This window comes from Canis lupus, chromosome 22 (genome assembly GCF_003254725.2).
Source record: "Canis lupus dingo isolate Sandy chromosome 22, ASM325472v2, whole genome shotgun sequence".
In the NCBI taxonomy this organism is placed as follows: Eukaryota; Metazoa; Chordata; class Mammalia; order Carnivora; family Canidae; genus Canis; species Canis lupus.
The window spans coordinates 5001881-5016254 of NC_064264.1; the positions used below are offsets into that span (position 1 = coordinate 5001881).

At 44.2% G+C, this 14374-nt stretch overlaps 1 protein-coding gene and 1 pseudogene across 6 annotated transcripts in view; both read left to right on the forward strand.

Annotated features, from left to right (window-relative positions):
• Positions 1 to 8542, forward strand: part of LCP1 (lymphocyte cytosolic protein 1) — a 105831-nt gene extending 97289 nt beyond the window's left edge. For 5 of the 6 annotated variants that reach the window (XM_025478281.3, XM_035704564.2, XM_035704563.2 and 2 more), the window contains 3 exons: positions 1023 to 1146; positions 3900 to 4024; positions 6811 to 8542. In XM_025478281.3, coding sequence (XP_025334066.1) covers positions 1023 to 1146; positions 3900 to 4024; positions 6811 to 6943 — 382 coding nt within the window. In that variant the 3' untranslated portion in view covers positions 6944 to 8542. Of the gene's footprint in view, positions 1 to 1022; positions 1147 to 2302; positions 2394 to 3899; positions 4025 to 6810 lie in introns of those variants that run through there. The other variant, XR_003147958.3, reaches the window with a different exon arrangement.
• A 96-nt stretch (positions 8543 to 8638) lies between these two features.
• LOC112678722 (non-histone chromosomal protein HMG-17-like) lies at positions 8639 to 11354 on the forward strand (annotated as a pseudogene).
• Positions 11355 to 14374: the final 3020 nt, after the last annotated feature.

Here is a 14374-nt window from a genome sequence, read left to right on the forward strand (position 1 = left end):
CTTGGCCCCGACCCTGTCAACAAAGCAGTATGGGCCTCCTGACAAAGGGAAGTGAGAATTCCCCCTTGAGGTGAGTGGGGCCTCTAGCAGATGGGACTCCATTTGTCCCAGGAGGCTGTATATGGACATGAGAGGTGAAGCATGTCCTAACCTGTCTTTTCTTACCAGGGTCACCAGAAATGCTTAATTGTCACAGTAAATGCCCATAACTCAACCCCCACGCTTGCTAGCAAGAGACAAGAAACCAGTCATGCCACGAAACCTCATCTTTATGAATTGATCAAAACTAGGGCTGTTTTCCAGGATAGGATTATTTTGAAAAACTACCTGAGATTTATCCCACTTGTACCCATTAATTCCATAGTGTTTGGTTCCATCGCTGGGCCCAGCTAAGCATTTCTCATCTTGACTTTCTCCTTGCTTTCCCTGCAAGAAAGTCATTCTATTTATGCACCTAGCACACTAGCTTGAAGCATCTTTCTAATCTTTTCCCCCTCAAAACCCAATTCTCATGAACAGTATGCATCGAAGGTGATTCTTAACGCTCAGGCTAGAGATTAACTTGGTCTGTGTGTTCCTAATATTTCTACTTTCATGATATGCAAAGGAAACTATTTTATATTTTTTCATTTATTATGTTGGCCCCTGGGATTTTTCTAGCATTGAATGGTGCCTCCATTTTTATGGTTCCTGTAAGAAAAGCGTCACTGGTTTGAATCCTTTGCTTTGCTTTCCTTTCCCTCTCTGTCTTCTGCTTTCCCTTCCTACCCAGAGCAATGACAGCGCTTATTTGCTCTGCATCTCGTGATAATAACCACAACGCTACATTTCAAATTGTTCTAAAAGGACATAATGTTGTTGTTGTCTTACTTTATTCCGCCCCCCCCCCCCAAGTGTAATGGTGTCCAGGCTATCTTCTGTGGCATACCTAGGAAGAAAAGAACATTTCTAGCCTGGCTACTTTCTGTGTTTTTGAATTCCTTAGCAATTTTTCTCCAGAAATCATTCTTGATTTTGTTCAGGTACACGCTGAATATTCTTGAAGAAATTGGAGGCGGACAGAAGGTCAATGATGACATTATTGTCAACTGGGTGAATGAAACATTGAAGGAAGCGGAGAAAAGTTCATCCATCTCTAGTTTCAAGGTAAAAGTCGGAGTCTACTGCTCATGGCCACCTGAGCTCTATGCTTATCTTTATTGTTTTCACTCTATTTTTTTTTTTTTTGTTTTCACTCTATTTTAAAGTGACCTTCAGTGTGAGGTATCTGAGCCCCCCACCCCATTTTTGATTTTGCTTGAATGACCCATTATTGTTTTGGTGTTCACAGGCTATTTCATTGACAAATTTCCTGTCACTTGCTCCTGTAATAATTAATTTTAAAAACCCATCATTTTTAACACATGATTTTAGGCGTTTTTCAAAGTAACATAAAATACAATAATATTTTTTAAATACACACAGTTTCATGATTCAGATTATTATCATAATGGTGGTGGAATGTAAAAGGCTATAAAAGATCTCCCATGTGATATTTTTTTCAGGGAAAAACAGTTGTGTACTTGTATCCAAATCCCATTTTTATTAAAACCAGCATTATATTTTATTCAATTTCCTAACTCATGTTTCCTAACTCATTAGCTGGATCCTTCCTCTAGGGACTTGCATACTTGATTCATGTCATAACGTCTGTGCCATCTTAATTTCTTTTTCTTTCTTTTTTTTTTTTTTTTTTTTTTTTTTGGTTTAAAGGTCAGGAATTAGGGGGAGGGACCCCGTCAGAGTTTGTATGATCATGACTGGTGAGGTTTTGTCATGATTCTGTCTTCTGCTTCAAAATCAAGAAAAAAAATTAAAATTTCACCCCACCAAAGAGAGCAGATGGTATTTCTGAGTTGTGCTGTGCTAGGAATGTCCACTCCCTGTGAGCTCATCACAGATCATGGCCATTACTCTCTCTCCTCCAGCTTACCCTCAGTCTGGAGAGCTGAGCAGAGAGATAGGAGTAGAGGCGTGAGCAAGTTCTTCCCCCCACCCCCCAAAAAAAGAGTTGGAAGGGCAGGTTCCTGCAGCTACTGAACTCTGCAGCTATAGTAAGGAAGCAGCTGTAGAAAATATATCAAATGAATGGGCACAGCTATGTTCCAATAAAACTTTATTTACAAAAGCAGACAACAGGCTAAATCTGGGAGCATTATCAACATGAAACATGCCTTGAGCGCTAAGGGGCTCCTTGTGTGTAAGCCCCATGTCATCTCACAGACATTGTAAAGGCAGCTGTACTGTTTACCTCATTTTATAGGTAAGGACACTGGAGCTCAAGTAATGGAGGTTACAGCTAGTAATGGCAGGAGATGATCCATCAGTGAGCGGAAAGCACCTTTACCTGCGGGGTGAGATCACAGAGCAGTGTGTATCCATAGGTCACTTCACCATTACTATGCAGCCATCGGGGTGATAGCCCAGGGCGGGCAATGTCTCGGTAGAATAGCCGCCACCGCAGCCCATTAGGTCATCCTGGTGGCTTCTGGGATGTTCTCGTGGGGACTCACTCTTGAGAATGTTTGACAGCTCTCTTACTCCTTGGGTCGCTCTAGGCTGATTTTCTCCTGTCTCCTCACAGTCATTGTAGAGTTGATCAAGGAAAAAAAAAAAAAAACACCAAGGGAAAATGTCAAATTAGCCCCATGTTACTTTTAAGTGAAACCCTAAAAAAAAAAAAAGAGAAAAATGAACACAATTCACTCTTGATTAACTGTTTTGGAAATAGTCCTGGTCCCCTCTTCAGCTCTGAATGTTGCCAGTTGCCAGCCGTCTCTGCCTGTCTGCAGGCAGGACTGTGGGCAGAAAGTAGGAGAGAAGGCCAGACTCAGATCCCTCCACTTTGTTTCCCCCGTGGTTCTTCAAAAGGTTCTATGGAGATAGAAGCTCAGGCTAATGTTGGAAATTAGATTACAACTGCATAAGGATTTTATTCCTGTAATAGTTCTCACATTATCAAGGAGTAAATAAAAATGGACCCATTATATTTTCTAAAAATATTATTCTCCTTAGCCAGAGGACCAATGCTAGAGACCTAGCACCTTGCAGGGGACCAATGCTAGAGACCTCGCTTGTTTCTTGATAAGAATTCATTCTGATTTAGACCTTCAAGGTGTGTTTGGATTTGCCTGGGCCCTGATGCTGATGTGCAGTTGCCTCTCCACGTGTGCACTCACAGTCCCCAGGGGAGGGGAGAGCAGATGGGAGCATTCACAGCTCTAGGTGTGAGCATGAAGATGTTTACCATGCCAAAGAAAGAGCCCAGAATTTTAAGTCGGGGTACCTAGGTTCAAATCCCAGCTCCACCAGGTATCAGTAAGTCGTTTAACCTCAGAAACTCCCTTGACTCCCTGTCAATTAAGATGAGATAGATGCCTACACCTGAGGCTTGTGGCGACAAGAAGTTCTGGGCAAACCATGGGCACCAACAAGTACCAGTTACAGTCATTGATTTAATCACACATCCGCTCTAACTGCCTCCTCGGACTCACAGACTGTTCTTTCCCTCGAGTCTCCAAGGAGCATATGCTGAAGCTACTGCCCAGATGAGCCCTCACCACAAACCCTGCCAGTCAGCTCTGGGATGTTGTACAAACTTCCTTCCATTCCCAGTGTGAGAATGACTCCTTGACTGTTGGGAGACAATGGGTTTCCTCCACTTGCTGAGCCAACAGGAAGCTGGTGGCTCCCTTTCAAAACCACGGTTGACTTAAGACACCATGTGGAACACTGTGGCATTTCCCAGACCAGGTTGTGGATCTTTTGTATTTAAGAGGAGAGAGCCACCCACCTCCCTTGAGCTGAACAGGAGTAATTTGGGGTCCTATTGATGAAACCATCCCTTTCTCTCTATGCAGGACCCGAAGATTAGCACCAGCCTGCCTGTGCTGGATCTCATTGATGCCATTCAACCGGGTTCCATCAACTATGACCTTCTGAAGACAGAAAACCTGAATGATGAAGAAAAACTCAACAATGCCAAGTATGTAAATACACCTGAGTCCAGGGAGGGGAGGACCCAGCTGGCAACGGGAAAGCTGTAAAGTCTATTGTTTGTGCCTTTTGCACAAACAGTTGATAGCACTATTTGCTTTTTCTTCTCATTACTTGCCGTGTCCCATCACCATTATTTTAGATGTTGTACAATAGCCGTTTAAGACTCCTAGTGTAAGAATGGAAGCAAGACAAAGAACACAAGAATATTCTTTCAATCGATAAGCAAGCCTATAGTTTCATAAAACCAATTTCCCAGTTGCAATCTATGAGAGACTTCCTAAGTAAAGGAATACATGCCAGGCCCAAATATAAACACTCCATTTATGACTATCCATGGATATGAATGGGCAGGACTGGGGTTCAAGACCAAAGTCTTTACCAGCTTGGGAGCAACTACTTGAGGGCAGCTCCACCATGTAGAGTGGGGGTCAGCAGACTACAGTCGATAAGCCACATTTGGAGCATTGTCTCCTTTTATAAATAGAGTTTTATTAGAATAGCCATGCATACTCATTTATGTATTTTCTGTAGCTGGTTCCCTGCTACAGGGCAGAGTTGAGTCATTGTAACAAAGCCCACAAAGCCTAAAATATTTACCACTTGGTGTTTTGTAGAGAGTTTCCTGACCTATACTCTGGAGTGGTGCCTTTCTCCGAGCACGTTGCATTATTTCCTAGAGTTGTCATAACCAAATACCACAAACAGGGCAGCTTAAAACAACAGCAATGTATTCTCTCCCAGTTGTGGAGGTATAAGCACAAGATCGAGATGTTGACAGGGTTGGTCTTTCTGAGGCTGGAGGGGAGGGGAGAATCTGTCCCTTGTCCCTCTCCTGGCTTCTGGTGGTGGCCAGCAGTCCTTGGCTCATAAATACATCACTCCAGTTTCTGCCTCCATCTTCACATGACCTCGCCTATGTGTCTGTGACTCTACATGGCTGTCTCCCTTCTGGTGTGCGTGTGTGTGTGTGTGTCTGTGTGTCTGTGTCTCTCCTGGTAAGTGCACTAGTCGTGTTGGCTGAGGGCCCCACCCTACTCCAGCATGGCCTTGGCTTAACTGATTAAACCTGAACAACTTTCTTTCCAAAGAAGACCATACTCTGACTTAGTAGGGGATAGGGCGTCCATTTATCTTTGGGGGTGGGGATCACAATTCAATCCCTCACAAAGTTCTGGAATTAAGAAGTTGAATAGTGTCCAGAAGCCCTGTGTGTGTGTGTGTGTGTGTGTGTGTGTGTGTGTATAACCTCAACAGTATTCTTTTTTTCTGTTCCCAGTTTGGGAAAGTGTGTGTGGGGGGAACCTGAGTTCCTTGTATGCTGGAATTATAAATGGTAATTACAATAGATGCATGGGATAGATGGGGGATCCATGATGCAGTGGAAGAGATAGGGAGGGAAACAAAGCTCTACAGAGCGAATAAAATCTAAGATGAGATGGATTGAAAAGACAAGTAAGAAAGAGGTAGAGGTAGACAGGTGAAGGAGGCAGAAAGAATACCTCCAGGTAGACGGAAGAATGCATACGAAGACCTAGAATTTTAAATAAAGACTAAAAGAGCCCCCCCCCAAAAAACCTTGCATCTAATTCCTCAAGAAGAATGTGATTAGGTTTAAGGAACTTAGTTTCTTGAGTTAATTTGCAGAGCCCAAGGTCTTATAATTACTAAGTGATTCAGCTACGGTTCAGAATCTGACTTCAGAGCCCAGGCTCCCAAGCACTAGTCTCTAAGGGCGTGGTACGAAATTGCCTAGAAAAAAAATGAGTAGAAGGAATTATACCAAATGCTAAAAATGGTTATGTCATGGTGGCAAGATTTGCATGATTTTTTTGAAGCTCTTGTTTCTAATTCTTCAACAACTTCCCTTTATATTTTATAACAGAGAAAGTACATTTTTATTTCATTAATAATTGCTAGAGAAGAAGTGATTGAGAAGTGGGCCAGGAGAAAGAATGGGGACTACGCTTGCCTGGTGCTCTTCATATGATCAACAGAGGACGAATAAAGTTAGTTAACAGAGCAGAGGGCGTAATGGGGCCTTGGGTAGAATGGAGAATCTCTGGAGCAGTCGTTGTAAGAGGTTACCAGATAATAAATGAGGTGAATAAAAGAACTGCCAGGTCGTCTTGGGGGCTCGTTTGGAAACAGATTACCACTCATAAAAATTACCTTTATATAATTAAAAACACAGCAAAATGTTCCAATGGAGCTATGATAACCTTATGTGAAAAATGTGTCCTCTAAAACTCTGGCTCTTTGGGTATTTTAGTGACATAAATACATACATGCCTGTGCGGGCAAGGATTGGAATGGAACGAAGAGTAAAACTGGTGTGCGAGGTAGAAGTATGACACACGCATCCTCCTCCTTTTCCTCCTTGCCTTTTCCTCCTTCCTCAACTTGACATGGGGTCTGCAAACTTTCCCAGCGCACATTCTTGTTCAGTTCCAGGACTTTCTCTGCTGCTCTAAAGCCCAAGAGAAGACTCATGGTGAAGGCATCAAACGTAGCAAGAGCTAGAGGGGTTCTTTAAGGGCAAGTAATAAATGTGGTGCTTGTCATGAGTCTAGGCAGCACGTCCAGTAGTCAGGAGCTCTGTTGAGCTGAGATTGGCCCACAGGAGTGAGGGGATGCCATGACTCCCCCGAGCTGTCCCAGGAGTGAGAGCTGCGTGGTATGTGGTACGTGGAACCACGTGACTATGCTCCTGAGGGGTCCCCTTCATACTCTGTGGCTCAGGCTCTTCTCATTCTTCCTCTTCTCTCCCTCTAGATATGCCATCTCTATGGCCCGCAAAATTGGGGCCAGAGTATATGCCCTTCCAGAAGACTTGGTCGAAGTAAATCCCAAAATGGTCATGACCGTGTTTGCTTGCCTCATGGGGAAAGGAATGAAGAGGGTGTAAGTCCCAGTGAGGAGGCGATGCGCACACTCCTGACTGCTCAGCATGGGATGCCCACGGGGAGCACGGAGACTGCTCAAGCCATTCCAGTTTTCAACTCTGTGACATTATACAGGATTCCAAAAAGTATATGTTTGTCCAGCCAGGTAGCCTCTCCTACCTGCAAAAAAAAAAAAAAAAAAAAAAAAAAAAGGCTTCATTCTTTGCAAAAACATAAAACAGACAAACAAACAAACAAAAAAAACCCCACAACCCAGTCTCTCACAAATATTTTTATTATTGAATTTATTGCTTCTTTGAAAACCTAGAGGGGAAAAAAAACACCCTTACCTTCCAGGCACCCTTCCTGCTTTTGCTATTAGTCAAGTATAGATGCTGCAGTGTTATTAATTTTAACAATATTTCAGCCTGGCTTAATTTGGCTGCCTTTTTGGTTCAAGGTGAGACCCCAGAGGGGGTGGGGGTTGGGAATCATCAAGCCAGTCCCAAAGCCTGTTTCTGGAGGCCGGCATTTGATCTGTTACAAGCCTCTCCTACCCTCCTGTGGCTTTGCTTTATACTCTCTCAGAACAATGCCTTCTCTGTGGCCCACTTTTGCTGCCCATCCTTAGGTCTGGGTCATTTGGCGCCTCTGATGGGTCAGGCTGTCGGGGTCCCGAGAGTCCCTGGTGACTCGCAAAAGTAAGGCCTCATCAGAGCCTTTCCTCAGAACGAGAGTCCCAAATGGCCTAAGTTTTGTCAGCACACAGGAAGCCTCTGTTCTTTTAGGGTTTGTGCCCAGATCAGGTCTACCATCTTGAATACTGTGCCTTCAGGGAGATTCTTAACCTCAAGGCAGGTTACCCCCAAGGAGGGTGTAATTGAGCCTTGTTCCACGAGGGGACAGTGTGGAGCCACAACAAAGCAGCTCTCCTCCAGGCCGCTGCCCCTCGGTGCCTTAGGCCTGCTCCTCAGACCTCTCTACTGTGGTGTGGCTAACTGGTGACTGGAAGCAATTCGGCTCCGCTTCTCACTTGTTCTTAGATCTTAGTGCCCCTGACTGCTGCAAGGCCATATTATCAATGTTTACTTTTTTGGGTAGTGTAGAAGCTTTTTGCCACCCCCAAGCTCGAGGGAGCAACTGGTGCCAATGAGCAGCGCCCCCACCTCACCCCCTGCCCCCCAACAATACACACCCACACAGAGTCATATACACAAGACATTTAAAGGATTCTGAAACAAAACCAGAGGAGCAGTGTGAGTTCGAGGAGCCCTAACAGAGTATATACAATTTTCATGAAAACCTACCGGAGGCTAAGAAGCAGCAGAGCATTGTGAACCAACACTAGACTCTTGTAGCCATCTTTCAAAGGAATTGCAATGCTTCACCCTGGATCTGTTCCTCGGCAGCAGGTTCGAGAAGCCAAAATGTGGCCTCTTCTAGCGCGTAATCAGTATTTCTGCTGCATCTGAATACAAAGTGGTTGGCTTTGTCTCGGACCGAACTTAATGTAGCCTCACATGATTCTCCCCCACCTGGCTCCGGGAAGACTGTTCCTGGCTTAATAGAAAATGAAGATAAAATAATGCTCCAGATGTCTCCAAATAAAAATGTTCCATTTATGTCATGTATTTGGATGTTTCCTTTGGCAAGTGTCATTAGAACTCGGCGTAACTTATCAGTGACTCCCTCCGGCTAACACACACCGAGTGCCTAACATGTGGCAGGCATGGTGCAAGGCTTTAGAAATAGGCCTGGCGTTGTGCCTGGTTGACCTGGAAAGATGGAGGTTCAGGAAACTGACAGGTGTGATAAGTGATAAACAAGGGTGAGGTGAACTTGTGACAGAGGAAACGGTCTAAGAAAAAATATTTTGGCTGCAAAACAGAAAAGTAAGCTGGAGTTAGACACGTTGAGCCCAGTTGTGAACCAAGACCAGATGTGGGATTGGTGCAGGATGGCTTCTGGGGAGACGGAAGGAGGCATCTTTCTTGGCTGGCAGGGTCTGATGTGGGCTTCCTAGCCTGGCCATCCTCCCTTTGGGGGAGGAGCACAGAGAGAGTGCTGGAGAATTTCTCCCCCGCAGGGTCCTCTCAGGTAGGCCTCTGTGGTCAATGAGAAGCATCTCTTTGGCGTGGTTACCTCCTGACCACACAGCCGCTAGGAAGCCAAGTGTGTGAGCTTCAATGGCAGCAAGTCCCAGCTTTGCCAGCAGCTTCCTTCTGGAAGTGGCTCTTTTGTAGCCTGAACGTTCCTGCAGCTCTTCCAAGGAAAGAAAAGATTAGATTGTGGGATGCTGCAATCTAATCATGGTGATTTTTCTAAATTTAAAAGTTTGTTACAATAAATAAATAAATACTTGCTACATTAAAATGTCAATCCAGATACGGCATCAGAAATCAAAATTGCACCAAGGTGTCTACCGTCGAGAGGCCACCCTCCCACCTCTGTGTCTGGAAGTGTGCTTTGAAGCCAGCTCCAATCACCTCACTGGAGCCAGTCTTGTGACCCTATCGCTAAATTATTGCTAACTTGAAATTGGCAACGATGGAGGTTGCCATAGCTATGATCAAACTCTACAAATAGGCTTTTGTTTTTGTTTTTGTTTTTTTTCTTATCCCCAGAGAGCTGGTTCATCAACCCACCATTCACCCCGCCCCCTCCCCCAGTTCCCCTCCTGGTCAGCAGTCACTGTTACTAATTTCTTTTGTATCCTTCTAGAAATATGTCATTCGTATAATACTCACATGCAGACCTTTTTATTACAAATATTAGCATACCATAGCCATCATTCTGCATCCTGCCTTTTTCACTTAATACCATATCTTGGTGATTGTTTCATGTTGGGATATACAGATCGGCCTCCATCCTTTCAGTAGGTATAGGATCTTATTATATAGGTATCCCAAACTGCATTCAGCCAGGGGCTTATAAATAGATATTCAGGCTGTTTAACTGTTTGCCTCAATAAATGAGGTCACAGTGAATAATTATCTGTTTCTTGTGCACAGAATGATCATTTTAATTGGACGGGTATTCAGTTTCTGCTCTATCAAAGGTATTAACTTGGATGTTAAACATAGATCCTCCCTCCCAAATCATTCTTTCAAATTATTTGACGAAACAGATCCTGGACCCAATCCTCCCTTCTCCATTTTATGCCTACAGAAGCATATTGATCCAGCAAAGAGATAATGTACACACACACACACACACAAAATAATAATAAAAATCAGAATGTGGGAGCAGTGTGAAGAAGAAGAGGCGAGAACGACCCCCGGACCGGCCAAAGCCCGGGGCCGCCGCATCCCCGCGTCCAGCGCTTACGTCCCGCCGCCGTCGCCACCACGCCCAAGAGAAAGGCTGAAGGGGATGCTAAGGAGATAAAGCCAAGGTGAAGGATGAGCCACAGAGAAGATCTGCAAGGTTATCTGCTAAACCTGCTCCTCCAAAGCCAGAGCCCAAGCCTAAAAAGGCCCCTGCAAAGAAGGGAGAGAAAGTACCCAAAGGGAAAAAGGGGAAAGCTGATGCTGGCAAGGATGGAAATAACCCTGCAGAAAATGGAGATGCCCAAACAGACCAGGCACAGAAAGCCGAAGGTGCTGGAGATGCCAAGTGAAGTGTGTGCGTTTTTGATAACTGTGTACTTCTGGTGACTGTACAGTTTGAAATACTATTTTTTATCAAGTTTTATAAAAATGCAGAATTTTGTTTTACTTTTTTTTTTTAAGCTATGTTGTTAGCACACGGAACACTTCATTGTTGTTTTGGGGGGAGGGCATATGTCACTAATAGAATATCTCCGAAGCTAGATTGATAACAAGAGGGAAAAACACCTTCCCCTTCTAGTTTTGAGAAACTTCCTCTTGGCTCCCAGGAGGAGGGATTTCTTGATGTTGACACACATGAGCCACCTTGGTGGTGTGGAAAAACTAAAATTCATTTTTTTATGTCCTCTTCTCCCTCTCTGCCTTCAACATAGACTTGACTCCCTTAAACCCAGAGACCTGTTGGAACCTGATCCCATGAAATGGTTCCCAGTATGTCAGGCAATCTGGACTTTACGGTGTCACCACTGAGATGGCGTCCCTCAAAAGAGTTCCTTTTTTTAGCTTGTGGATCTTCAGATTGATAATTCTGCCATTTTCATTTCATTTCCTGAAAGTCAGGGTCGGCTTGTGAAAAGTTGTTAAACAACATGCTAAATGTGAACTGTCAACCCTCACTCTAAACTTTCCCTGTTCAGAGCATCACATGAAGACTTCATTGGGTTTTATAGTGGCTTTCTGATTTTGGTAGTCCATTGTAGAAGGGAGTTTGAAAGTTGTTGTATACTGTTAACGATCGTCCGCCCATGTCCTGCCTGAAATACCATGATTGTTTATGAAAAGTATCTTTAATAAAGCTGGATACAGTTTGGCTTGGAAAAAAAAATCAGAATGTGATAAATGCTATAACAAATTCATAAATAAAGTATGGGAGCTCAGGAGAAAACTAATTCTGAATGATGGGTTACCAAAGTTGGCAGAAAAGCTGAGCTCTGATGAATGGGAAGGCAGGAACCATGCTTTACACATACTGAAATCCCGTACAATGCCAACCGCTTTTCTAGATTTTTAATAAGTGCTCAGTAACATTTTAAAAATTGATTTGTGTTACATATAAATGTTTCCCGACCATAAGAGATGCCAACTGGAAAGAGGTGAGGAACCGTGGTGAGGCAAACTTACCTACTGAGATTTTAGGATGGAAGGGATCCCCGTGTGTCTGGGAATTATGACATTCAAGTCTGATGCAATGTGTTGGACTAGATGAGCTTTTAAAGTCTCAGCCAACTGAGCAATTTTATCCACCTACGCGCGCGCGCGCACACACACACACACACACACAGTCTAGTTTGTCTCTGGAAGCACAGCTCGGGTCTTGATTGTAAAAACTACCAAGACTCAGCCTGCCGTAAGCCAGCCCAACTCAGATGGATGCTTGATGCGTGAGGGACTTCTGGTGCTCGCAGTGTCCCTGGATGACTCCCGCTCCGACCTCCTTTACAGTTACTGTGCCTGTTGACACACAGCAGCTGCTGGGATATTATGGACTTTTGTTCTCCGTCTACCCCAGTGACCCAATACACTTGGATTAAATACTGGCAGGACTGTCCGTGAACTTGACACCTTGCCCAGCACGACCCTGCAAGCCTCATGACCCAGAAACCAGAGGCATCAGCTCATGACAAATTAGCACTGACTGATCCTCTTGTGAAATCTAGTTACTTTGACAGTTTCCTAATAAAATTCCAGTAAGAACAGCAACTGCAAAAGACCACACTTGACTCAGTGTCCTGTCTCCCCATTTCTGAAAGACAGAGTTTACCCACTGAGTCTGTGCATGAGTGACCCCCCCAAAAAACATCAAAAAGGAAAGAAAACTGTGTTTTCTCAAACCTAAAGTCTGCATATATTTAGTATCCACTTTTGTCAAGCACAAAAATACAGATAATCTAGTCAATATCCAGTGTGTCACCATTAACAACTCAGGCAGGTCAACAAAATGATAATAATTTTTATTATCTGGTATGTCAAAATCGGGGATTTCCATTTAAATAGGTGCTTTGGTTAATAGAGAGCTATCATGTACCCCTTTTGGAATAGGGATTTTAGGGGATTAGAATGCATGCAAATAATTATAAAGCTATGTGTAAGGTGACGTTAAACTTGATAATTTGGTAGGTGTGCCTTGACTTGGCTCATCCCAATGATGAGTCACCAATAATCAAACTTCCTTGCTCTATGGGTAGTCCTTGGGCCAGGGGAAGCTGGGTAACCCTTGCCACAGACCTATTACATCAGAATCTGCATTTTTATAAGATTCCCATTTAATTCATGTGCATGTTAAAATTTGAGAAACATTGCCCTAAAAGAGTAGAAGCCTTCTTTAAAGACCTGCAGTTGATAGGTAGTCAATGTAACCAGCTTCAAGTTAAATTCTACTTTTCCAATTATAGAGGACTCAAGAGATTAAAATAACTTTCCACTAACATTATCCCATCAGCAATAATTCTTCAAGATAGATGAGTGGCTTTGCCCATTAATTGGGTGTATCCCCTGTCACCCAGACTAGCCTTTGCAGTTGTTCTGCCCATTGACTCTCTCTTCCCCGTGGCACCCACTCCCAGGCCCAGGCTTTATCTCCTGGTCCTCCTGGGTACCTTTATTTATTCTTTATAAATATTTTATTTATTTATTCATGAAAGACACACAGAGAGAGAGAGAGAGAGAGGTAGAGACACAGGCAGAGGGAGAAGCAGGCTCCATGCCGGGAGCCCGACGTGGGACTCGATCCTGGGACTCCAGGATCACATCCTGGGTGGAAGGCAGGTGCTAAACCGCTGAGCTACCCAGGGATCTCCACTCCTGGGTACCTTTAATGTGCCTGTTGGCACAGCTTTCTCTCACTGAATGCCTAGGGCACCTGACCCAGTGCCATATCACTGGTCTTCCCTCCCGTTCCTTCACTACCTACATCAAGCCTAATGGTTTTTCTCCCACTGTCTCTGGAGCAATCTCTCTATAGTTTCCAGAGACAGCAGGTAACATAGTAAACCAAACTGTCCCAAGGGGAGGGATTGTGGCCCTCCAGAGCCTACTCTTTTCTCCCCCAAAACTTTGAAATGCACTTTGAAATGACTTTCTGGGAGTATAGCTTCATCACTGTTATCTTTGCCAATTTTCTAATGGTAAAGAGAGAGAGGAAAGCACCTCCCAAGTGTGCAAAGTTCCAGTGGATAGAACGAGCCTGTTACCTTTCAGGAACCGAAAAACTAGTATGGCGATGGAAAGCGAGACCTGCCACAAGAAACAAATGGTCTGGTGAAAGGTTTAGTAATGATCCTCAAACATCGGGGCCCTTAAGATTCCCCTGGGGAGTTACTTAAAACCCAAATCTCTCAGATCCCACCACAAGATTCGGTGCCTATAGGGGTGGTTGGCCCAGGAATCTGCATTCTCCACAAATACCCTAAGAGAGTTCATGAATCACAGAGCACACTTGGACAAGTGCTGGTCCAGAACAGCTGTTCTCAACCCTGACTGCACATTGAAATGATCTCGGGGACTTAAAAAAAAAGTGCTGAGGCCTGTATCTCAATTATATGATAATCTTGGAGGGAGGGATATAGGCCTCAACTTCTTAAGTGCCTCTGAGTTTGAGAAATACAGATCTCTAGCCCAGGGTACTCTGCAAAGGCCAGGACTGGGTGAAGCATGTTAGAAAGTGGAGAGACCAATACAGAGGATGATGGTTTAGAAAGGGAGAATGAGGGGATGGAAATTCCTAAAGACAAACTGCTCTGTTCACAATTTAACCACCCAGCCGACAAGCCTTTGCCCCTCTGGATGCCAAGTAAGGCCCTCGGTGCCGTAGGTCTCAGGCTCTTGCTGTAGCCAAAGCAAGGGAAT